The following is a 26,590-nucleotide window of genomic DNA, read 5'->3' as shown; positions in this document are numbered from 1 at the left end:
AACAAGTGATAACTTGGAGCTGATAACACATTATCAGGAACTTGGTGATTGAATATCATAATTTCCTTTTTTTCTGATATCTCTCGTAGGGGTACACTGGATTTTTAATTTTTAAATTTTTTCTCTTGAATACCAAGAACATTGTATGCTGATGTCCAACCTGCTTTTTAATCTTTACATTCTTATAAGATAGATTGGGCAGATTTGGTTTATACTGACAGTGTAGTTTTACAAAACTGAAACTTCTGTGATTCTGTTTACACCTAAAAAGTAGCAGTATTCTAAGTGGTGTCCAGTAATTTCCTTCATTTGCTTAGAAACAAACAAACTCTAAAACCATTTTCTTCCTTCCAGGAGTGTTTGTAAATTATGACCTTGATTACTTGCATTTATCTGTTTTCTTAGTTGGGATCAGAATTTCTTAGTGTCATTGGTTAGGAATGGCACTCCCCAGTTTAGTTTTCCCACTAAGAAAAAAAACATGCAGCCGCTTCCCCCACAACCTTCCTCTATGGGAGAAAAAAGAGATTATGGGTTGAGATAAGAACAAATTACTGGAAACAGCCATGAGATAAGAAAACAGACAGTAACAGCAACCATGCCAATCACAAAAATGTACAAAGAGAGGCTGATGTACAAGTAAAATTGCTCACCAAGCCTAGGACAAAAAACCAATGAAAGACAGACCCTCCAGCTACCATGCTTTCCTGGACCAAAAGCCATTTCTTCTGGAAGCCCAGCCCTATTTTTGCCCTGAAACAATGAGGTGTGGTGCTATAGGACAGCCCAAACAGACCCAAACCTCATGGCTGCTGTGTAAAAATAGTTCTGTACAGGCCAAAACCAGGACATACAGTTAGGGGTGGATTTTTAGGTTTGTTTTTCTTTGCCCTGAGAACTTTGATGCAAGAGGGCTTTTAAGTGAAAATGCCATTTTTTTGTGTGTGTGTTGCACTCAGAATTGTGAAAATCTGGGCCTGCCAAGCCCCTGAAGTAGCAGCACGCTTTTTTACAGCCCCTCTTGTTTAAGCCCCTCCTGCAGTGGGAGTGCAGTTAGGGTGCTCACTGGGGAGTCCCAGTGATCTTCACCTAACTCTTGTGTTGGAGGTGGTCTTGAGGATTTGGGTCCTCATTTTATCTTTTGCTACTTTTTGCTTCTGCTGAGGATGCACAGGAGGAGTGGCGGTACAAGATGGTCTGTACCTTGGCTCCGTTCCGCCCATATACACAGCCATAGCAGGGCAAACTTGAATCTTTAAGGGGACCTTCTCAACCTTTCCCTTAAACTTTGTACACATCTGGATGTTGGTTTTGATGCAAAGCTGGTGTTTGCATCATTGTTACAGTTTTCACACCTCTCCAGATTGTCAGGACCTCCCTCCTTTTTCTGTTCAACCTCTGGCTGTAAATCATCGATGTCTCACTCTCAGTGCAGATCACACAACCTACTCGCAGTTCTCCATGACCCCTCCTTGCACCTATTTGTTCTGTGTCATGCTGATTCTGCGAGGCTGCCTGTGAAGATTAATTTGCCACTGGTGGAGGTCTGAACAGCCATGGATCTGGTTGCAAGATGAGAACCTTATTTTGGTTGTAGTTGATGTTTTCAAATAAATACCAGTCACCTTTCAACATACAGCAATTTTGAATTTAGTGCAGGAATACAGTATCACTCACACTGATAAAACCACTGGAGCTTGTAAACTGTGTTGTTAATTAGACCATGTGTTTTTGATGGACTTTTTAAAGCTATTAAAATTTACATGTGGGGGATTGAAATAATTAGTTCTCTTTCACATGTTTGACAGATTTGTGAATGCCATTTTAAATTTTTTTCTTATGGTTGGGCTGCTTTGAAATGTGCCTAGGAGGAGAATCTGTATATTCCTCAGTGATGTGGTTGCCATGTGCTTGTTGAAAAGATACACCTTTCTTTTCAGAAAACTGGATGGGCTTTATTCATAAAGTTTCCATGGCCGTAAGGAAAGAGGCTTACATTTGAAGATGGCATTTAAATTCAAAAGCACACCATGCTGATGAACAAAAGGAAGACAGTTTTCCATTTAGCCAGGTTGTGAAAGAGCTCTTTGGGAAGCAAAGGTGTAATTCCCAGCATGTAATGGCATACAGATAAAAATCCTTCCCTTGCCTATATATTTTTGCTTATCAACACACAATGTGACTGTCTATTAGAGAGCAGTTACTTCAGATCCTGCATGTCTTAGAAAAGCAAATAAAGACAATAAAAGTAAGAATCTATGCTAAATAATTTAGAAAACAAATAATTTTGTTCTGTTTCTGATCTTCATTTATAGCACCAGCAACAAGTGGTGCAGGCTGTGGAGCGTGCCAAACAAGTGACCATGGCAGAACTGAACGCAATCATTGGGGTATGTGGTCTTTCCATTTTAGCTCTGATAGTGCTTGTAAATAGCTTTTCTTTTTCTTTCTCTCTTGCATGAACTCATTTCCATCAGGTGGGCAAAAGTTGTGGGCAGTGGTGAAGTTCAGTAGCTTGACCTTCATAAAAGCTGGTTACTAGCTGAAGACTTTTGCTTGCACTGTGCCAAGAAGACTAATGGGGTAATTAATGTCTGTGTTGTATCTATTCCCCAAAGCAGGCTCGATATTTGTTTTTTCCTGTGGTTTTTTTGTTGTTCCATTTAAGTACCATTGTTTCCTTGGCATACCACCTGCCAGTCGGCCTCTGCAGCCATGGTAACAGGTACCCTTGATATGATAGACTTTTTTCCCCATCCTTGCTGCCCACATATTTTTTTGCGTGTTGGTTCAAGACTCTGAGTATTAACCACAGTTTTTATTTTTACATTAAAAAATAGCTGTTACTTTAGAAAACCAAAAAAAGCACCCACGCACCAAACCAACCAACCAAAACACACCCACCAAAACCAAAATACCAAACACACAATCAAGATGGGCAGCAGAAAAACTCATCCCCACTGTGCTTATAGGTGTCCTGCTCTTAGTCATCTATAAATACAGTGCATGGAGCTCCTCTTGTAAAATCTTTGCTGACAGTGGTATTAGCCCAGTACAGAGATTTTATTGGTGTGGGCAGCCACAGTGTTTATATTTTGTGACTGGAGAAGAGACATAACAGCAAAAACTCTAGCTGTTCACACTACATAAAATAAAGGTGAGAAGTCATAGCTTAATAACACATTATTCTCTTGTATAATTATGCAGCTGAAGCAAGCAGTTGTTTTAGTTATTCTAATGAAGACACTACAACTGTACTTCGTATCTTCTGCATCCTCCCAAATGCTTTTTCTTTTGTGTATAGATTAAACATAAAAGTATTTTTCCTTTTTTATTCAGTGTATCAAACACACTTTGAAATGCTAATTATTCCATTTACTTTCATTAAAATTCAAATTGCTGAATGAAGATGTGGATAAGGGTCGCCGAATAATCAATCTGAAGTGAAGATATGGCTTCAATTATGCCACTGTCTTTTAACAAGGAAATCAGGACTTTCTGATCATTGCTGACAGTAGTTTAGAGCAGCGGTCTGATTGTAGCTTGTTTTTAATAGGCTATTTCTAGGTCTATTTTGTATACCTCTGACCACAAGAAAGCACTGGTAGTCAATTAGAAATTATAAATGGAAAAGAGTAACCCTTATTTCCTCTGAAGTGCCCGTTAGAAAGAAGGAGGTGAATCAGAGCGCATCGTGTAGAATCATGAATAACATTTGTTGTATGTCTATTATGCTCCAGTGGGGAGAGTGGGAAATGAATAATTTCCCAATTAGTTTTCATTACCTAACCAAAAATATTGCCTTTTATTAACATTTTTGCATAAAGTGAGCAGCTAAAGATTGGCTTCTTTGTTAAAGCTTTTATATGTGTGTGCTGCATGTGCATTTGTAGTGTGTGTGTGTGTAAATGTGCATGTGCGGTTTTGTGTGTACTTGCACACTCATACTTCACAGTTTACCTGTGCACATTTTTGCCAATTCACCTTTGCATTAGACAGACTGCAAAAAGAAATTTGATTTCTAGTAAAGGAAGCAAGTGTAAAGTGTGTGATGTTACAGATACTGGCCATCATACTAGTTATTTAAACTTGTCCTGTTTTCATGAACCACTAAACCACACAGAATAAAAATAAACAGATGAGACACTTGTCGGGGAGCCTGACAGTAATTCTGTTGGTCTTGTCCCCCACCAGACAGAAGTAAACTTTCTTTTCTCTTCCTGTCTGAATTTCTTTTCATGTCAACTGAAATTCTGTTGTCTCAAACTTCTCTAAACTGTCGGATTTGGGTTTGTGCATTAAAGTCAGCAAACCCTTGCCTCCCTCACAATCCTGATTTTTACCTGCCTTTTTTCACTCAGCTGTTCTATGTTGACTTAGGAAATAATGTGTGATCCTCTTTAATTTTAGAAAAACAGGAGCAATACAGACTAAAATTGAGTACTCATTGGGTTTATAGATAAGTAATCTCATGCAATCTTTTAGTGATTAAATTTTTAAAAATGGAATGAACAGGAGTGCAAGTTATCTAATAAGCTTAAGATCATGTTGCAAGAATCCCACAACAGCGTTATGTCTGCATTTAGATTTAAAGTCTGAAAATGTAGCATGGGGCTAGAAAAGGCTTATCATACTTTGTAATGTGAATACCAATAAAAATAAAACAAAGAACATAATTGGAAATAATGGGTTTTTTATGTATCTGATTATGTTGTCTTATATTATTTTTCTGTTTAGTAAGTCTGGCAGGGTTTGTGTATTTTGAACCCTATGGTATATTAGAAACTTCCAGTATTTGTTTAACCCATTGAACTGTGTATCAGACAAAAACAGAAGCAGTATTTGGAGTTTTTGAAATGAGATTGTAGCTTAGGTCTCTGTTTTGTGGGCATCCTGTTTGGTTCACCTCACTCACGCTAAACTCTCTTGGTTCGCATAGAGCAACTCTGGCCTTGAGTTAAAAATGCATGCTACCAGAATGGAGTGTGGCACAAGGAAAGAATTGAAGGTGCACAGATCATATCTCTCTTTGTGTTTCACATGTATATATTTTTGTATGAATGTGCTCTGATTTAATGGAATCTGATGAAGCACCTTCTAACTTTGCAATATTATTCTATCTTCATTGGTAAATGAACCAAATCACTGATCCGTGCAGTTTAAATGCAAAATACTGAAGTGAGCCCAGGACCCAGAGAGACTGCTTGTTCTCCTGACAATAAACTAGTTATGTTTAATGGAATGAAACAGAGTTATAATGACTTCTTTCACAGGTCATGTTCAGTTTAAAACTATTGATGGGCTCAAACAAGTTAAATATCATCTATCATCTTCTGGAGAGATGCAGCGAGAAAAACTAAACCAAAACTGGATATATCATAAGCATGCTGCAGGAGGACTGTAAATCTGCAGGCATTCAGGGTCTGCCTCTGGTGTTTGCCATGGGGCAGTGTGTTGCAGCACTCTTGCTCAGGGCAGTCTGTAGTGCACATCCAGAGCTACTTCCCTGTAGGGCAGGGTGTTCTGGGATGAGCAGTGTGATATATCCAGTTGATCTTGTCATGTGTTGTGCTGCTGCGTTTTTACATTAGAATCTGCAAGATTGCACTGTGGGAACAGCACACAAATCGTAGCCTTAAATCAGTAATATGATCTAATTAGGAATGATGTTTTCATTTCCTGTATTAATAAATTGAGTCATCTAACTTTCTTAAAATGTTGGGGTTTGTTTTCTTTAATCCATTATACTATACACTTGGAACATGCTGTGTGAGTGTGGTTACGTTTTAATGAAGAAGCCAGGCAATTAACTTGTAACTTTTTAGGAATTTTTTCCATTTAAAATAGTATTTTTTCAACTGCCTTTGGATAGTAAGGCAGAAATGAAGGCTTGTGTGCCTGCTTATCACATGGAGAGAGATAAATGTACCAAAAACTTAAGAACAGGTATGTGATGGTGTTCAAAGAAAATGCAGTTTAGCACAAGAAATGCTGAACCTCAATTTTTAGCAGTGACATTTTAATGATAGGAAGTCTGCAAAAATTATTTGCCATCAATTGTGAAGGCAATAACAAGCCTTGGTGGTTTTTCACACCCTCTGTGTTAAGTGCTTTCAGAATGACAGCGTAAACTGTGTTGGAGAACTCCAAGGAAGTAAAACTGATTAAAATGTTCATGCTTGAATGGTGCTGATGGAATAGTTCATTTGGACTTTCTCTACCTCCTGCAGCTCAAGCTGAAATATTAAAATTCAGTGAATTTAAATCTCTCTCCCCTCAGCTCAGGAAAAAAACATTACATTTTAATAGGTTTTAAACTCATAATTCATTGGTTTGGAGCTGCACTATTAAATCTATTTAAATATTACGTGTATTACTAAGGAAATGATTGAAATAATTCTTTTTCTTTACCATTCTATGCATCTGAGTGAAAAAATAATGGCTTTGGTTTAATTTTTAAGCATTTTGTTCTATCATGCCACTTTCATTATCTTCTTAAAAAATAAGCAAACGGCAGCTACTGAAAGAAAGGACGCCTTCTGTCTTGTCACATATAATTACTATGTTAAAAGGTTTCTTCTTAAATGCACCGTTTGTCACCATTTCTACCCATTTGAGGCTAAGGTGCTTGTTTGACCCATCTCAAAAGATCCATAATTTTTGTTTGTTTTTAAGAGAGTGATTGTTTTACAGCTCTGGAGAACAGCGGCTGTTTAGAAAATAGGCACAGAAGCCTCTGAAGGTGGTGTGGTGCAGATAAGCACACACAACTTGAAATGAAGAGCTGGCCTCTGTCCCTGCCATGATTGCTGTGCTGCCTTGTCTGGGGCTGCAGAGGCCGGATGCTGCTTAACATGCAGCAGCATCTCCCGCTCCTCTCAGATGGCGGCTTGCTGCTGGCTCACGTGTGTGCAGGTGCTGTGAGGAGGAGCGAGGGTTTTCTGCTTGAACCAGTACACACAGTTTGCATGGAAAAGTTGTTCCTGCCCAGGTGTGTGCATTCAGAAATGGTGGTGTCAGGGAGGATGAGCGAGGGCAGTTAGAACAAAAGTGTTGTAGCATGGGGACAACAGTCACTTCTTTCTCCAGCCCTTCTGTATTGCTCATTCAAGGTGTGATAAGCAGTGGTTGAAGCTTAAATTCTGTAAAACAAGTTGGTGGTCTTTGGCTGTATATAGTACACAGGTTGTTAAAGTGGGACAGCAGAGGTTGACTTAATAGCTATATGCTTCGAATTATGTTTATTTGTGTACCCTAAAGAAATGTTGAAATTCATTGCTCCCCATTTAATTACTCTTGTTTGCTGATTTTTTATTTAGTGGTCATATGGTCCTGCAAATATTTTGATCCTGCCTAGAGACTGAAATTGATTTGTAGAAGGCTTTTGGGTGAGCACTTTTGGTTTTGAATTATTCACCTGAAGTCTGACTGAGTTGAAGACACCCTGTTTTTTGGTTGCAAAGATGTGTTTTTGAGGAATTTATCATCTTGTTCCTTTATTCCCATGTGCCAGCCTCAGAGAGAGCCTTGAAGGTGAGGTCTAATTTAAATAAATCTCCTCTGTATGCAGTGTCTTCATTTAAGGAAACTGAAAATTATCTTTTTAGGGATTTTTGAGGGAATTAATTGGAATGTAAAAGATTTCCAGGTTCCATATTGCTGAGGATGGGTTTTAATTACTGTTGCTGCACTTCGAGTGGGCTGCCACTGTCTTCAGCTTTTTGTCCTATTTTCAGTAGCTGTGGTAGCTAGTTGAATTTATATTCGTCTATCACTATATGAGCAGTCAGTGCTGCTGCAGTGTGAAGTGCTGACCACTTAGAGCCTCTCACTGCCAATATGCTGGTGCCAGAGGCCTTTGCTCGTTCTGCCTAACTAAACGTGCGTGACACGAATGTTGTGGCTCGCACACTCCATCTCATCCGGCACGAGCGCTGATGTTGGCCTCCATGCTTCTCAAGGAGTATCAAAGCTGTGTGACCACTGTATCTTGTTTTTTAAATTAGGGTTAATCAGTGCAAATATGAAGAGTTGTGGAGAATTTTTGTAATATTCTGTAACACGGACGTATGTAATATTTTATTAATTACTTATATTTGTGTGGTTTCACTTCACATGCTGTAGAAATCAGACAATACTGTTGCCAGTGGGGTCTGTACTCCAATAAGTGGAAGCTGTTGCCAACCATATACCAGATGTATTATGTTCCATCTTGGTCTGTTATATGCTGTGTATTGCCTTCAGTGATAGCTGGGGAAAAAATAGTCTATCCGTTAGGTTTTACAGTATTGTAAAGACAGAGATTTTCCAAAACCACTTAACTGCAAAATCAGCAATGTTTATGTACTCAGTGATGATGCTTTCTGTTTAAATAGGTACCCTTACTGTACAGTATGGCCTAAAGAAAGGTGCTATTGTATCATGGTTTCAGCTACAGGAGTTCTGATACCACCCCTAAACAAGGTCACATATTTGCCACCTAGACTTCTTCCCAACCACACTTTGTAGGCTGCTGCCTACAGCAATGAATGAGGACCAGGACTGTATTGTAGAGTGAGTCAGGTAAATGTTTGCATTGCTTCAGGTGGGTGAATAGTACTTTTCATGTCTTCAATCTTAAATGTAGGACCAGAGCAAGGGCTCTAGTGCTTAACTGGGATGGACACTAAAATATTGCCTAAGTAGAGTATTTCAGCATGTTAAGTCCATCGATGAAGAAGGAATTTAGGAGGTCTTACACTGTCTGATGTTTCAGAATGTTTGATTTTTATTAGCAAGACAGTTACTTGCCTATTGCTTGCTGAATTCTTCACAGTCATGTCCTTGGGTATATGAATGCATCACAAACACTGATGAACTAACTCAGGATTGTTTGTGAAACAGAGGTCTACTGCTTTCTCTGTTATACTTTTTAAAGAGGCTAAGGCAAAAAGAACAAGTGGTCCTTCCACAGTCTTGGGGCTGCAATTTAAATCCAGATGATTTGATCCTTGTCAAGACCTTCCTTTATCGAAGCCACTGTAACTAGGAAACTGCACTAAAGCAAAAGAATTCACTTTAACTTTCAGTTACCTGGCTAATGGGCACTACATTAAAGAGGCGTAACACTACATCTCACAGTGAAATCTGCTTGGAGAGGGGTAATGGTATCCACATCTCCTAACACTTGTGGGAAGAGGCTGCTCAGCTCTGAGAAGAGCAGGCATTACAGTCCTCTGCACAGGACCACAGCTGCACCAGAAATGGCCATCTTTAGAGACACAGAATGGGCTGGAAAGAATGAATCAGTCTGTGCATCCCAGGTTTTTATCTCAAGGAAGGACAACTTGTTGAAATCCAACACAGTGTGCACTTGTGTGCTGTCAGCATGAAGAAGCATCGTGTTAGCACTTAGAGTTAAGGAATCTCTGCTTCTCAGTAAGTGCTATGTAGAAATTTGACTTGGTAAGGATTGGCTTGATAACATGCATTAGAGAAATATATCTGTGAGATGCATAACATGAATCTGTTTTATGTTGGTATTACATGGCTCTAAAACCATACCTTGTGAGGAATCTTAGAAGTGATTTATAGCTGCCACATTTAAAAGCTTTGGTAATAGAATTGTGTATGGATTTTGCCACTTGAATCTCTCTGTGACCAGTGCCATTGCTTAACTTCTAGCTTTTATTGTTTGATTTGTGGTACATCTCGGATGGTAACTTTTCAGTTTTTAGCCCAAGGTTTTAGAAACTGTTTACTGTGGTGACCCTAGAAGGTTATTTAGAAGTCTGCTGGGAAAAGCCTAGACGTTACTCTCATTTCTAAAGAAAAGGACCAAAATTTACAGAGTCCCAACAGAAATGCTGTCTTTTTACTGTTAGTCCAGAGGAGGAAAAAAAAAAAAATCTCTTCCCAATGCCTATGGATAGGACATTAGTGGAGCATTTGGTAAATAAGGTACATGAACCAATGTGCGCCTACTTAGCCAGAGATTAATTTTGCCATCTGTTTATACATAGTAGAAAACACAGATTTGCTGCAGCTGTTATTTTTTGCACTGGTCTGTGTGGAAAGGTTTCGAAGCAGAGTTTTGATATGTAAAGGCACATGTCACACCACTGGCACTCCTCATGGCAAGGCCTTTAGCTTACAGTTTGTGCTTTCTGCCTTCTCTGGCAGATGTGGATTTTCTTTACCTTAAATAGAAACTGATGGGGGAGAAGGAGGAAGAGAGTTTTAAGTTCTGTGATTTATGTGGGAATTTCTGCCCTTTATTAAATGATAACAGAAAGTGATTTTGAAGAGTTTAATTCTTCCTCCATCCACCTCCAGTGTGAAATTGAGGTGAAGTCCTGCAATCAGAAGAAGAAACTACTGGACTCTAATACTGCTGTAAGGTGAACTTAGCCTTTTGCAGAGGACTAGGTTTTCCCTTTATAAGATTATGTCCAATTTTTGGCCATGAATCTTTTATTTGTTAGTAGGTTGTATTAATTTTTTGTCCTCTATCTATGCTGTTTTGCTGGGTGAAAAATAGTCATTAGAGTGGAAGGGAGGACAAATGGTGAAACATGTATCCTGACAGATGTTCCTATATACATGATTAAGAACGGAAATGTGCTCTGCATGTATTGCTTTTCATCCCACAATATGATTTGGGAGATGACTTTTTGTTCCTAGATCGCTTAAAAGATCTTTGAAGCAATTTGTAGAGATATGATTCTGATGGTTTCTTTGTTATTTATGTAGGAGCTCTAAATGCTCCTCTTCTGATTAATGACTGCTATTGATTTTTTCATTCCCCCCTTTAGTTTTGTCAGTAGAGCTTGCTTTCCTTCTGTGGAATCAGCATCCTCAAAGACATAAATTGCTGAATCTTAGAGAGCAAGTAACATGGTATTTGATTCTTTAAAAACTTACTATTATCCTTATTATTATTATTACTACTCTGCTCCTTATTCTCTTTCCTTTTTTATAATTTTTCATTCTTAATCCTAGATTTTTTTAAGGTCTGTATTCATTCCCCTTTGTGAACAGACAGATGCAAATTTTCTAGTAGATAAGTTGCATCTGAGCACTTAGAGTTTCCACTAATTGCTGATACAGTACATAGAGTAACAGAAATTTTTTATGTTGGAAAAAACTTCTAAGACCATTGAATCCAACCATCAGACCAGCACCACTGTGTTCACAGTTAAACCATGTTCCCAAGTGCCACATTTAAAAGTTTTTCTGAGTGCTTGAAGGTATGGTGGTTCCACCACCTTCCTGGCCAGCCTGTTCCGATGCAAGACTGTGTTTTCAGGGAAGAGGTTTTTCCTAATATCCAATCTAAACCTCCCCTGGCACAACTTGAGGCCATTTCCTCTCATCCAATAGCTAGTTGCCTGGTAAAAGAGACTCACTCCTGCTGCACTAGAACCTCCTTTCAGGCTGTTGTAGACAGTGATAATGTCTTCTGAGCCTCCTTTTCTCCTGTCCAGACAGCCCCAGCTGGTTTAGCCACTCCTCACAGGACTTGTGTTCTGGACCCTTTCACTTGCTCTGTTGCCCTTCTGTGGACACACTCCAGCACCTCAATATCTTTCCTGAATTAAGGGGCCCAGAACTGGACATAGAACTCCAGGTGTGGCCACACCAGTTGGGAGTACAGGGCATCCGTTCCCTGGTCCTGCTGGCCACACTATTGCTGATAAAGGCCAGGATGCCATTGACCTTTCTGGCCACCTGGGCACACTGCTGGCTCATGTTCGGCTGCTGTCAGCCAGCACTTCCAGGCTTTTTTTTCCACCAGTCAGGTCTCCGGCCACTCTGCCTCCAGGCTGTAGCACTGCATGGGACTGTCATGACTCGGCCTTGTTGAACCTTATACTATTGGAATAAGATCCAAATATTACCAGGTAGATTGTGCCTGGGCAGCATTATACCATTAGCCTTGGCTCATTAATCCCTCAAGAAATTTCAGCAGAGCCTTCCTGCTCTCCTGCCCAACGTGGTGTCATCTGCCAGCTGACTGGGGGGGCACTCAATCCCCTTGTCCAGATTGTCAGTAAGGATATTCAGCAGAGCTTTCTTCAACGCTGAGCCCTGGGCTGCCAGCTGGTGTAACTCCATTCAGCAGCGCTGCTGCCCCAGCCATCCAGTCAGTTTATACCCAGCAAAGAGTGCACTCATCCACACCATGAGAAGCCAGTCTCTCCAAGAGAATGTTATGACAAAAGGTGTCAAAAGCTTTACTAAAGTCCATGTAGACAATATCCACAGGATGTGGAGGATGTGCCTTTCATAAACCCGTGCTGGCTGGGCCAAGAGGGCCTCTGACCACCACCTCTCTCACCAATCCTTTTCTGTTCACAAACAGCAGGTCCAGTGGGGCACCAACCCTTGTTGTCTCTCTCATCTCCACTGTGTCAGGAAATTGTCCTCCAGGAACCTCCTGGACTGTTTCCTCTCTGTTTTGTTGTATTTCCAGTAGGCATCTTTAAAGTTGGAATCCCTTTTGAGAGGAAGGGCCTGTGATTTTGAGAATTCTGCTGGCTGCTTATAGAATATTTCTTCTGCCTCTTCATCTTGGTGGTCTGTAGTAGGATTCCCACTAGGATATTTTTTTTACTCTGGGCACTGTAATAATTTTCAATATGCTCACTCTCCCTTTAAAGAGTAAGAGTAGTAATTTGTTCTACTCTTCATCAGTACCACTGTTCCTTTATGCAAACCTGTTATATGGTATATATCCATATAGCTCCAGAATCATGCCACTGGAGGAGCTGCTATATGACTCTTTGTGGGCTGTTTTGGTGTCTTGTATCATAACATCAGAAAAACTTTTTTTTAATTTTTAAATATCTGCCAGCAGAGAGAGAGCAGTACAAAGGAAGTACAAACAGTACAGATCACGTCAAGGGTGCGAACAGGCACAACAGATAAAAGTTCATATCATCTTAAGTACACTCGTAACTGCGTGTGCCAAAGAATTGCCTTTGCTGATTTTCAAACCACTGACATTGATATTGTGTACTCTTGAGCCATTGTTTCTATGTCTTTGTTTCCTCTTCAGCTTGGGTTCTGTTTTGTCTGTATGCTATCATACCAATGATTCAGTCTCAGCAATCAACCACATCACTTAACTTGTTTCAAACAAACAGTGAAACTGTTTGATTCAGATTTTTTGAAGTCCTCTCCCATCAGTGTTGCAGGTACGAGTAGTGAACATGTGTAAAACTATAAAACAGAAAATATCTTTTTGATACATTCATTTGTTAACATTAGAAATTTCTTCAGGTTAGAGTAGTATGTTCAGGTTGTTTGAGTAATGGCCGTGACTTCTCAGGGTCTGTGAGAGGGAAAGTGGTAGATTACTGCAATACAAGCTGCTTGGAAAATATCCAGCAAAAACTTGAACCTCTTCCAGGAAAATAGGCTTTGAATGTGCTGACTATAACAAGAGAGCATTCAAAGTTAATTTGTTAGTGGATTTGTTATCACATTTTACTTAAAAGTTGATCTCTTAAGATGTGTTGGGAAAAGAATTAAGCTAAGCATCAACATTTAGAATGGCGGTTCTAAGAATTACTGTTACTCAGATAAAAGCCTTCAGCAAATCTTTTTTACCTATTTGTGTAAATATGACTTTGGAGTTATTTTATTCCTTACTCTAGACAGCCTAGAAGAATATACAGAAAAGAAAATACCATTAGTAGCAGCCAGATGTTATCTTTATTTGACGTGTGTTAATGTGTTTTGAAAGCTTTACTTCAGTTTTTACCACTCAGCTGATTTAAATTATCATCTTCCTAAACTTATTACTAAAAAGAATGCAGTCTTCTCTTTTGGCTACTTTCTGATTGCTGTGTTTACCCTGTGCTCTTATATTTTGTGTGTGTTGAATGCTCCTTAAAAACATTGCAATCTATTTTGTAATTCCATAGGGTGTATTTCTTGCTAGTAACTCTTGATGTTTTTATCTTCAAATAATTCTGGAAAATTTACAGCATCATAAAGTCTGCCTTTCCAAGTTTGCACCTATTATGCATTAATGCTGAAGATGTATGCTTGACTTTACGCATACTGTAGTCAACTGTGATGGGATTGTCTGAAGTTAACCACATGCTACACATGCTAGGAGTTCATAAATAACATGACCAAAGATTACAAATTACAGAGAAGATGGAGAAGGGGAAGAGAAGGCAACTTAAAAAATTATGTTGTTGCTCAGTTAGCTTCAGGCTTTCTTTGCAAGTTTTTAAATTGTGTCAAGTTTTATGATCTAAATCATGCTACAGGCAGAAACAAGTGTGAACTTTCTTCCATAATGGAATATTTCTGTGTGTGGAGAGTAACTATCTCCGTACTTACTCCTCCATAACTTTGGCATTTTGATAACTACAGGAGATCACCCTTTTTTACCACTTGGTAGCATTAATCTCATGCCGAGTGGGCTAAGGAATTGCCCATTTTTCTATAACTTTCCATTTAAAGAAATTGCTGCATGTAGGCCACCTGATGCTCACCAGTGATGCCCATAAGCAATGGAAAAACAAAGTCAAGCTATCATTGTGGGTATTTGAATACAGTAATAGCAAATGACAGAGATGTCACTTCATCTTTACCTTCTTGACTAAGCCTATTAGCAAACAGCATTATTAATTATGTGATTATATACTTTTATTTCCTTTTCCGCTTATATATTTTGAGAGCAAAAGCCTACCCAGTGTTTCACTTGCATTTGCTTCCTTTCTGGTTTTGGACCAGTGCCTCATTTTTGGTGTTCAGCATTTCTCCTTATATTGGAGGAGATCATAGTCTTTCCTGTACCAATACAGTCCTCGGCCAGGATCCTCCTTCTGTTGGAGTTTTACTCCCACCCCATCTAACAGTATGCAACAATATTGTCCTTGTGTGGCACAGGATGTGTGCTATGCTGAAATTTTGGGTGTTAGTTTAGACTTATTTTGCAGTCTAGTTGTCATACCAAAGCATTTTCTTTCTGCTGTTACAAAGTGACTTAATGGTACTAAAGTTCTGCTGTATCAGTGAATGACACTTTGTTGCTTCTGAGGCCTTGTTACCAGATTTCAGGTTCCCATTACTTCTACTGGAAGAACTTGCTCTCTTCAGAAAAGTTCTCTATGGCAGGAAGGCTCTGGGTTTGGTTTTTTAATTCTCCACTCTTTGCAGTTCTTTTCAGAGCTCTCTGCAATTCAGCTTGCAGTGAAAACACTTTGATTCTTGGGCAAGAGCGACTGGCACAGCCCAGCTGTTCTGGGTGATCTCAAGCTGCTAGGCTACTACTCTTAAAGACCATATTATGTCTGAGAGTCATTATTGATATTCAGTTCTTCCAGGCTTCAGTCTGTGCTGTTGTCTTGCTGAGCTATGAAGAGAGATTCCTATCAAAGACAAGTAAAAAAGGGTATTACCTTCGCAGTGCGGTTTTCTTCCAGTTCTTTGGAAACTATCCTATGTCAATAGAAGAGGTCATATAATGCAAATTGGGTAGGTCAATAGGCAGATCTCTATGGATTGTACAGTAGTGTGTAATGAGTGTTCCTCTTCAGTTGACAGTATAATAGTTAACATGGGGAAAGCTCGCTGTTGATATTCTCAGGCTCTTCTCAAAGTCTTTACTTTAAGCCACTGGCAGATTCAGACAGAGATCTTCATGCAGTGGTTTATAGCACATTATCAAGTAGGAATAGAAAATTCCTTGTTCATATCCAGGTAGCAGAACACAGATTATTCCATTCATCCCTTTTCTTTTGCTTGTTCTTCTCCTCCCTCCCCAAGTCAGGCATGCCAGATTGCTGTAAGGCAGCCAGCCCCGTTCAAACCCCGAAGCTAAACAATACACTATTTTCTCTTGCTTTGTTTCATTGTAGCTAATTTAATATTTTGAAGAATGAAGCATACTGCCACAAGAGCATCAAGCAAGCAAAATGGGTTTGATACATTCTACAAGAAGGAACACCTGCTAGAATGAGATGGGTTCGCAAGCGGGAAAAAGATTTACCCTTTTTGTTCTTCTTCCACTTGGAAGAACATTCTTTATGGGTTTTTGTTCGTTTGGTTTTGATTTTGGTCTGCCTCTCGCCCTCTTCTGTATTTTTATTCCCCCATAGCTTTCTTGTAGATCATTGCCCTATTTTCTCTGGTACTGGTCTGGATAAGATGATGTGTGCATGCCACTGCCAGTCTGATTCCACTGCATGAGGTTTATTTCCAAGCAGGAGAGAAGGATCTGTTCTTTCAGGGTGGGGTGTCAAGGGAGCTATGTGTAAAGAGTGCTGCAAGGGTTATCTAGTGTGCTGTGACTTGCAGCCTTTTACTTTCAGCTCACCTCAATATAAGTAAGTCTTAGAAGTTTAAAGTGGAATGGTTTTATGCAAAACAAGTTAGGTTTTTATTTCTTCTAAATCCTGTATACAGACATGCAGGTGGGAGAGAACAATCCTAGAGGACTTGGGATTTGACTTATTCTCGGCAATAACTGCTTGAAAATGAAAAGAAAATTCTAGGGGTTATCTGTTTTTTCTATGAACAGAAATTAGCTGGATGGTTAGTGTGTAAGCTTTAGACCCGAACAGATCTCTCTTGGGATATATTTAACTAAACTTTTTCACCTGTTTGGTTTTTGTTGTTGATTTGTCAAGGTTTTTTTCCACTGCCTTTCCAATGAATAGCAACAGTCTATCTACCCCACAGTGGTTAGTATAGCACAGAGCTTGATGCAGCCCTGGTTGAGGTCAAGCACTCCAATTCGAACCTCTCAAGGGCTTTCTCTATGTGTTGCCAGTGTACTGGTAAAAATGACTTTAAACTCTTGTCAGTGCAGTTACTGGTGCATGCATCACAGTCCCACTCAAATAAACCTGTCACAACACAGAGTCAGCAGCTAGAGAAGAGTACAAGGGCAGGCCTCTAGCTTTTCATTCGAGCATCACTAAACGTGCACAGAGTGCCCAATTATTTCAGCATTATTGAGCAAGCCTACAGGAGGACCCAAGCCTTGCTACATTAGATTTTCTTTAGTAATTTGCTCAAGTACCGCTGAGGACACTTAAAGGGCTTAAAACGGTGGCTGCAACCAGTTTCCTTTTCTGGATTGTTAATTCAGGTTTTCTCTTTCAAATTAACTTTCACTGCATGCTGTGCAGTAGCACTGGGAGAACTGTTTAACACTAATTTTCTCAATTTTCAGCTTTTTTTTTTCATTATATAACTGCTTTTACAGTTACATATGTTTTGATTAGATGTGTACATGGAGTGTTTCTACTAGAAAGAGAAAAGCATAATACCTCTGTCAAAAAAAATAAAAAATTCACCAAAATGGCAACATTCATTTGCTTTCTTTTTTTATTTTTTAAGATTTGTTGTTGTTGTTTTCCAGTTCAGTCTGAGTTTTACCAAATATGTTGTGTCCAAACATCTGGACATTTTTAAGGCACCAGGATGTTTGGATTGATCAGATGCATTGATTGATCTGATCAGTCACAGTTGATGTAGGTGATCAATTAGATAATCCCCAGCTCCCCGAACAAATTCAATATCTGTGTTTTGTTTTTCACAGCAGCAACAACTCCAGGCCCAGCACTTGTCACATGGACATGGTCTTCCCGTGCCGCTCACTCCGCACCCCTCGGGCCTGCAGCCTCCAGCCATCCCACCCATTGGCAGCAGTGCTGGTCTCCTGGCACTCTCCAGTGCACTGGGAGGGCAGTCCCACCTCCCAATTAAAGATGAGAAGAAGCACCATGATAATGATCACCAAAGAGGTAGGAGCTGCCAGAGGAGTGTGTGGCTTTGGTTTCCTTCTTTTTTTTAAAATTCTCCTGTTTAAAGCAAGCGAAGGTAGGGGAGGGAGGAGCAATTTTCAGAAGAGTTCCTAGCTAATTACTTTAGTGTTTATTATCAAGCAGTAGCCAGGAATTGTGTTCAAATGCTAGAAATCCAGTTTTATAAATCTGGCTGTACAGCATTAATAATTAACTGTACAGAAAAGTTAACATCTGTGCAATTTATTATTTAACAGACATCAGGATTCTTTCTTCGGAGTATGATAAATGTATAATTTTGTGTAAACTAACTAGTATTTTTCTCTTTCTTTTTTTCTTCCCCCCTGTGCCCATCCCCTGCCACCATATCTCCCCCTCCTTATGCATGGGGGCTGCTCTGCATGCAGACAGAGACTCCATCAAGGTAGGATTCCAATTTGTAGGTGTAAAGGGTAGCTCGACAGAGCTGCGTGAACACTGCATTTTTCTGAAATGTGGCACAGAGTGGTGGAAAAAGTCACAAACTGGAACTGGGTCGTGATGCTTGTGTTGATTGGCAGCACCCTGCATAGCCTGTGTATCACATCTAGGCAATGGCTGGTGTGGGGCAGCTAGATTGCAGGCAACACGCTGACCAGTGAGTTTACTGGAACAGCATTGAGGCTCTTCTTGGGCTGAAAGAAAGGTCTGCCCAGGGTCTGTGTCCAAGCTTTTCAGACAGAAGGAATAAGCCAGTAGTCTTAAGTCATTTGGATGCTGTATATTGTAATTCTGATATTTCCTTATAATGCAGTTGAGGAAGGAGGGCTCTGTCACTCACAGGGGGATGCAGGGTGCTGCCTGCTATCCTGTAGCTGGGGAGGAGTGAGCTGCCCTTCCCTCGACCCTGATGAACGTGGTACTGGAGCTTGCACTGAGGATTCTGCCTTCCTTTTCCAAAAATTAATTTTCAGGTTCTGAGTGACTCTGCAGCATACCTGTATCATGTGTAAGGTGATGATAATAAGTAGATGTAATAACATACCTTGCAACTTGTATAATTTTGAGCATTCAGTATGATTCGGTGACATGTTATGCTTTTCCGTACTGATAGCCATCAGAGTCTCCCAGGGACTCCTGGGGTTTTAATGCTGCAGATGGAGAGATGTGTGTTACTCTGCCCTCTTCCTTCGTGGGTCTGCTCTCCTAGTTTGCATGGTTTTCAGAAACACAAGGTCAAGCCTTATTAGGTGCTGCTGAGTGTGAAAAGAAAGATACATTTCTCTTATAAATGGCAAGACCTGTCTGTACCAACCTTATGAAGCACTTAGAAACAGTTTGTCAGGTTTCTAGTTGTGCTTTTATAGGAAGATATAATATATTCTTGAGGCTGGGGAAGTGATGGAAGAGATGTTCACAGCACTGGTCTAGTGTGCATTACACAAGATTAGCAGGATCTTGTCAGGCAGATATTACTAGTGTTCCCGTTATAGTGCTGGGAGAAGCATGGTTCTGGGCACAGGCTTTGCCCCCACTAGAGACCTGTCCATCCAGGGCTGACACAAAAGCTGACACCTTGGTTCTTTGGCAGCTACAGGTGGGGACGTGTCCCACGGCCTATCCCAGCACACCCATTCTGCCACTGGCACTCCTGACGTGTCCCAGCCAAGCGCAACTGAGCCAATGGTTGTCAGTTTTGCTGTTACACACGTGGCTCTGCATAACAACCAGGACCTGACAGGAACTGTCAGTTTTCACCGTGAGCAGCAAAGGCACTGAAGCTGCCTATCTGCCGACCTAAGACAACAGCGTGTTGGATTTCACTTCAGCCTCTTTGTCATGAGGGCTGGAAACTGCTAATACTACTTAATGCACACATTAATGACGATTTCCCTAGAAAACCCAGTCTTCATTATGAACAGATAAGTTTAGTCTATTTTCCTTTTTCCTGCACTCAAACGAACAAATGCAAGTGGGGTGGATAACTAACTGTGAGAGCACGAAGCCATGTGGTTTCTTGAGTGAGTTTGCTTACCTATATAGTCGAAACTATGATGATTTCATTCAAGAAAGTGACCGAGAAGAATTGCTAATATATGCCATTCACTGTTTCTAAACAATATAAGCTATGCTAGTCATTTTTTGTATAATTTGTGAGGTGTTGGGGTGTTTATGCTGGCGTGGATATTAGGGTGAGTATTTGTACTGTAAAGGCTGATTTTGCCTGGGATGGATTCAAAAGTGCTGTTACTCACACAGCTTCCAGAAGGAAGGAAGGGCATCTACTTTGTGCAGTTTACTTTGAAATGATAAGTAGATGTTTGTCTTGCACAGTGCTCAGGTTGTGAATTGGCTTGTGTGTCAGCATTATGGGGCTTACTGCCAGCTTTGCAAGGTGAAATAGTTTGCTAATTTCCTTAAATGTTTTCAGTGATGCCCAGAGTAGCAGTTAGTTGCTTGTTCAATCGATCTCTCCTCCCTTAAGTGGTTCCTGGTTAAGAGAGGCTTTTTATGATTGTCTGCTGTGTGACTTGAGACAGTTTTTGTCAGCCAGAACCAGCTGGAGTCTGTGTGCTTGTATGAAATAATTTATTCATGCAGGATAATGCTCCTTAACATTTAACAGGTGATGAACGTGACATAAATTTCCTTCTTCCTTTTAATTTTTCCCTTTCCTCTTCCAATGTGCAAACAGGCAGGCTTTGGTACTCTAAATAGTAAGTAATTTTTGGCCATCTGTCAAAAGGAAATTTCAATACAAATTTAAATTAATGATGCCTGAAATTTTTTATAGCTCCTCTAAAAGCCTCTAATGTGCAGAAAATTCTGAATCTGCTGGTAGTAATTAGTGTAGCATGTAATGAGGATATGGGCAATGTTATACAGCCCCAGTGTAATGTATTGATATGGTAGCAAAATTTTGATTTATATAAGGTTGTGCCTGGGTTTAATTGTGAGAGACACTTTAAAGTGTTTTCTTGCTGATATAGATTATTAAGCAGGGTGGATTTTAAAATAGCTCATGAAGTGTAAATTTACGCTTTAGTGTGGAATTCAGATAACAAAGGTACAGTACCCCTTTCTACAAAGAAAGGAATTTGGCTGAAATGACCCATTTCTTGCCACCATTTACAGAGCTTTGGATTTGCTGGGCAGTTTTCTTCCTGAAACTTGCTGCCTCTAGCTGTGCTGGTCCTTACTCTCCTCTTAGTTCAAGCCAGGAAAAAGGCAGTTTGCATCACTCTACCAGACAAGACATGTTACGCCTGATCTTGCCCAGCACCTCCCCTGAACTAAGTAGTTCACGGCTGAAACTGAGTAGTCACCTTCAGGTAATATAAGATTGTCCAGGAGCTGTTCCTAAATAATAGATCAGCATTGACACAGCAAGCTCTGTAGAGAAGGGCAGCTTTGGGAGCTCTTTGATTTCTTCTTGGATCCAGTCCTCCAAATTCTTTGCAAAGTTTGAGGTATGGGAAAACTCTAAACGCTGTAAACAGGGTCATGGGAGTGCTCTTTGTGCAGTGGCAAGGCTGTGGAGCGGACAAAAGGAAGGGAAGGGTGGCATGTGCCAGGGCTGTGCTCAAAGTGCAGCCCTGGCTTAAGGGCTCTGAGGGAATATAATGTGTTTAGACAGAAAGACAAACAGCTCTGCAGTTAACCACACAGCTTTTTGTGGAGGACTTGGTGTGTCTCTTATTCAAAGCTATTAAACTTTTTTTTTTTTTTAAGAGGGGAAAAAAGGGGAAAGGATTATTATTTTAGGTGGATTCTTTCTTGCAAATTTCACTTGCACAAGTTTTTTTCCACCTCCTGTGAGGACTCTTGGTGCAGGAGGTATGTCCTTCTTTCCAGCCCTAATATCATCTCTGGGACAAAGGTGGCAAAAGTTTCTCTTTTCTAAAATAGAAAAGAAAAACTTTTCTTTTTTCTAAAAGAAAAATTTCTTTTCTAATACATTCCCTTTGGAGAAGCTATGGAAACATCTTGTGTAAAAAAGCTCCACCTGACAAAAAGTTGTGTAGTGCTGGCACTCTCTTCCCATAACTCTCAGTGCAGCAAATGGAATGAAGGAGCTCCCAGATACTGGCTGGGCTGTGTGCCTGCCAGAGGTAGCATGGATGTCCCCAAGCAGATTGTTCAAGAACCTCAGAGCCTCCTGACGCCTGTGAATTCATGCGCAGGATCCATCATGTGTAACTTTTTATCACTTCTAATGTAGATCTCTTGTTCTTTATATGCCTCTTAAGCATGCCTTTCTTTTGGGGTTGGTTGGTTTGTTTCTTTAGGTTGTTTTTTGGTTGTTAGGTTTTTTTTCTTGATCTGATTTTTAAATTATTTGGGGCAGAGACTATGCCTGTAGTAAGACTTGCCAAGGTGATGAAACCTTTTTTCATTTTGATCTGTTTCAGCAGTAACAAGTGCCAATAATTGAAAATTGCAGTCTTGTGACAAGAATAAAACAGCTAGTTTGAGATTCCTCTGGGGGGAAAAAAAGAATTTTAGAAAAAAATATATGAAATAATGTATCAAATGGAGTTTTGGGGTGGATTTCTGGCCAGCATACTGGTGAATTGGGAAAAGTCTGTCAGGGCAAATTGAGGTGAATCTAGAAATAAAATTACTTTTGCCTTAATCTGTGTGAAAGCTAATAATTACACATGTGGGCGATACAGGGAAAGTGGATGGATGCAATTCACACATTCCATTTACATTTGTGGTAGCAGGTGCTCCAGTGCTTCTCAAGCTGTTAGCCATTATTAGGTGTTTAGACCTCTTTTCATTTAGTTGTGAGTAGGCTGCTTAGTCCTGAATCTGTTACTGTGAGTAACCTGATGCTTGGAGGGGTTGTGTGGAGGCACTTCTGGAAAGTACAAAATACTTTAAAATAAAAATCCCCCAACATATAAGATTTCTGGATATTACCAAATGTAATTATGTTGCTGACTTTGTTCTTCTGCTGATAGAGGAACACCACATAAGCTGCTGTTATGTATTTTGTGGACTTTGCCCTCATTATCAGGTTTCTCTTAAATGGGACTTCCTCTAGTGGCATGAGTGTCCTGCCAAATGTCTCTGCATTCAGTGTCTATGAAACAAGCCAAAAAAATGTGGCTACCTGTTACAAAGTTAAAGGAATTTGCAGAATTTATTTCCTGATCATTTTGTTATTTGGCCAAATAATCACCATTCAGCTAAAAAACACTTCACAGGCGTGTTAAAATCCAGACATTTCAGACTCACATGGATTCTGTTTGTACCTTTTGCCATTCAGGAATGAAGCTTTGCATGTATTTTGCTTTCTCTTATGATGAAGCGGTAGTTTTAAACAGAGCGGATTTGAACTACACCGCTCTGCAAGAGGTGTGGTTTTGGGGGTAGCATTAACAAATAATAATGAGTAACTTCTGTTGGCTTCTGATATAGTAATTTTTTCAGTATTAACTGATATCTGCCTCTGGGTGTGTAAACTGTGCCGAATGTAACAGGTGCCCTAATTCCAGAAAATGTGTTGTAATTGTTTGTTTGTGGAACAGATGAATAAATATCTGTGGGGCATAGCTGGTCCTCAGGTGGTGAACGTGAGTGGATTAATGATGTGATTGGGTGAGACATGCTTGTTTGTTGCAGTCTCATCCAGTAACTGTCTGCTGAAGCAGAACAAATATTAATTAGCAAGGTCCTGTTTGTTGTCTCAGTCTATCTTATGGAGCTGATTTTTTTGGCACTGTTTTTTTTTCTTAATAACCTTTTAATGGCTAAACTTGTAGTGTGTCATTCAAGCTCTGTGGTTTTTAAAAGGAACATGAAACTAAACCTCAGGTGTGTATCTCCCTGCTGTGTTTGTTTCTTCTTTTCTCCCCCCCACCCCAACTGAGTTTTAAATTTCTTTCATTCATGCAATATCACATCTTTAGTATTTTTCAGGAGGTCATCTGGAAAGTTTAATTTAGTGTAGAGTACTCATATTCATATGAAAGTGACAGCATATACTCTGGCATCAAAGCATTAGCTGCTTCTGCTAGTTTTGATGGCTTCACCTGTTTTCCCCAATAGCTTTCTACCTACTTCTGTCTATTAATGGCACACTGTCCTCTTATCTTGCATTTTTCTGCATGTTACCACAGGGTGATTTTTACTCAGGGGTGTGCCCACATTTGGTCAAATTCCCATAGTGCTTCCTGCTGTCAAACTTTTGTATTGCCACTTGGTGGTTTAGGGTAACTCAAATATTCTCTATCCAGATGCTCTCTTCGCCCAGAAGGCAAATACATACATGGGCTGTAATTTCTAACCTGAGCAGTCATGTCTAATTATTTCCATGGCAACAGACTGTGATGTTGATAACACAGGATTATGATTTCACATCATAGAGTAGGAAGAGGAAGTTTGCTGGAATGAGGAGGTGGGTGGAAAGGTCTCCAGTGCAAAGGCTTTGACAATATAATAGCTGGGGGAAGAGAAGTAAAGGGAGGAAATTAATTTGTTTATTCTATCTCTTCAAGTTTTTTCATTGTAAGCATGCAATTAAAATCATGCTTTACACATTGGATTTCATGTCTCACACTAGTTTACTCATGGTGGATGAATTGGAATGAGGAACACATTTGCAGGTCAAGTTACAAAGATGTTTGTCAATGTAATGGGAGAAAAAAACCAACATATATAAATTTTTGTCAAAAGTGGGACATGGATTATGTTTTTGACTTACAGATTTCTGTTGGCACTGTGATTTTTTCTTTTTTTGGTTTTGTTTTTTGGAGCAAATGTAACATTTTAATTTTGTCTTTAAAACCCTTAGGTCCAAAGTAACTTGAAACATCCCTTATTTTTACATGAATCAATGGACTCCTTGGGCATGCTAAGATTATCTGGTAAAGGGAGGGAAGGAGTGTGCCTGCTGGATTCAGTGACATGTATGACATGCATTGCAAGTTTCTGTCATATGGGTAAAGTCACTGAATGCTTATAGTATATTTGTATGGCTCTTCTTATCTCTTTTCTGGCAAAGGAGCACATTCCTAGTCCAACATGATTGGTTTAGGGAAATGGGCAGTCTGACTGATATGCAAGTTGTTATGCAAGATTGTTGAGTGCAACGTGAACTACAAAGTTTTAGCTGTTCTTTGAGGGAAAAAGCAATTAGACTGGCCAGCAGGAATTGGCCATTGAGGGAAGTTTGCAGGAAAATTGCACTGTTTCCTGCCTCTCTTTGGTACAGCTCTAATTGAGTTGAATAATTAATTAAATATCTAAAGCTCGATTAGCCTATTCTGCATAGCAATTTGAAAAGTTCTGTCTTTTCTTAAGCGACATTTGGCCTTTTGAAGAACAAAAAATTGGAAATGCTAATGTTTTTCATCCAACTAATGGAAGAAAATAAAAATGTCTCCATAGCAACAAAGCTTCTTTCTACACGGTTTCCTAAAATATGCCTGAACCAGAAGCAGATGCCTGATTTGAGAATCTTGCCTTCTTCAATGTAAACAAATAACTTATAGGCAGGTGTTGGAAATAATATGGAAATCCTATTAAAGAGCCCTGGGTTCCTGTCAGTCAGGAAGCCCCTGCCACAAAGGGGTTGGTTGTCTGAATAAAGGAGGCAGAGTAAATTCTCGTTAGGCTTTAGCTTTTCCCAGGAAATGATTGTCTCTGCATGCTCTTTCTCCTGCAAGTCTGAATGCAAGCCATTTCTTCTGCTGATCCCTTCTGCCACCCTCGCTTTCTGCCTCTCTTCTCCTGTTGGATTAGCGCTTGATGTCAGCGGCGGCTGCTGCTGCTTGGGGCGTTGTGTCATTTGTGATTTTAACCCCTGTTCCCTCCTGCCCCTCCCATCTGCAGCCCGGCCTTGAGGGGCAGCAGAGAGGACAGCTCTGGGAGGGGTGAGAGGACAGCTTGGGGAGGCATCTGACACTGCTCTGGAGTAAGGAGAGGAAGGGAAGTTCTCTATGTGAATTTATAAATTTTGGTAAAGGTTTTGACATGGGTGGTTTGCCTGTGTCATGTATTGGGGTTCCAAATAAAAGTGTGGTTTTTCTTGTGTCATGTGTCTGGAAAGTTGATGAAATGGTCTTGAATCTTTTTAATCTTATTTTGAAGTTACTGAGAAAACGTTCTTGCCATCTAGACCTGTTAGTCTAGCGTGGCACTTTTGTTGCGTTTGCACTTTCTGATGTCAGTTTTGTCCCCAGACATGGCTCTACTGAGGTCAGCCCTACAACAGCGTACCTGCCAGCCTACCTGCAGGCTGTGGGTGAAAACTTCAGTGCAGGGCAGGTGGGAGCAGGTGCTGAGGACATGCTTTCCAGGGTCTCTAGGCGGGAAACGGAGACAATGTGTTTGTCTCCTCACAGCCTGTCTCTACATTCCTTGTCATGCCAGACATAGTGGCACTCTTAAGAACACTCAGAGGGTTAAATGTGGATAAACACAAAACAAGGCTTCTGAAAAGCCTGAAGATTATCATGCAGCATTTCTCGGACTATAGCCCCCGAGACGCACTTCATAAAGCCAATAAAGCGCGCGCTGGTGGTCTCCCGTTGCCCTGGCAACGGACCACAGGGCACCCTCTGTGTGAAATGCATGAACATCTGCGAATTAATCTTTTTTAGTTTGTTCTTTCCTTGGCACCAGTGGAGCTGTGCTGGCTGGTAGCAACAGCGCCAGAGCTGGAGGGTACCCCAGGGATGCCCCAAGCTCCTGGCAGAGGTGGTAGAGCCGGGTCCTTCCCCAGCAGTGCTTCCCACAATGAAGGGATTGAAGGAATTCAGCCTGATGTCACTTTTTTTCTGGGATGCTGTTAATTTGCATTTGGGTGCATTGGGGGAAGAAATTAAAAAAGTATTTTTCCTAAGCTG

General features: G+C 40.2%; 1 protein-coding gene across 4 annotated transcripts in view; it reads left to right on the top strand.

Moving 5' to 3' along the window:
- LOC128942045 (transducin-like enhancer protein 4) overlaps positions 1–26,590 on the top strand; it is a 97,642-nt gene that overhangs the window by 36,611 nt on the left and 34,441 nt on the right. For 2 of the 4 annotated variants that reach the window (XM_054284254.1, XM_054284234.1), the window contains exons 6-8: positions 2,316–2,390; positions 17,549–17,753; positions 18,161–18,177. In XM_054284254.1, coding sequence (XP_054140229.1) covers positions 2,316–2,390; positions 17,549–17,753; positions 18,161–18,177 — 297 coding nt within the window. The remainder of the gene's footprint in view (positions 1–2,315; positions 2,391–17,548; positions 17,754–18,160; positions 18,178–26,590) is intronic. The other 2 variants (XM_054284243.1, XM_054284262.1) reach the window with 2 other exon arrangements.

This window comes from Melozone crissalis, unplaced genomic scaffold, assembly GCF_028551555.1.
Source record: "Melozone crissalis strain CALT ecotype California unplaced genomic scaffold, PUWL_Pcris_2 ptg000005l_1, whole genome shotgun sequence".
Classification (NCBI taxonomy): Eukaryota; Metazoa; Chordata; class Aves; order Passeriformes; family Passerellidae; genus Melozone; species Melozone crissalis.
The sequence above is the reverse complement of the archived record's forward strand: the minus strand, read 5'-3'. Positions and strand labels throughout refer to the sequence as shown.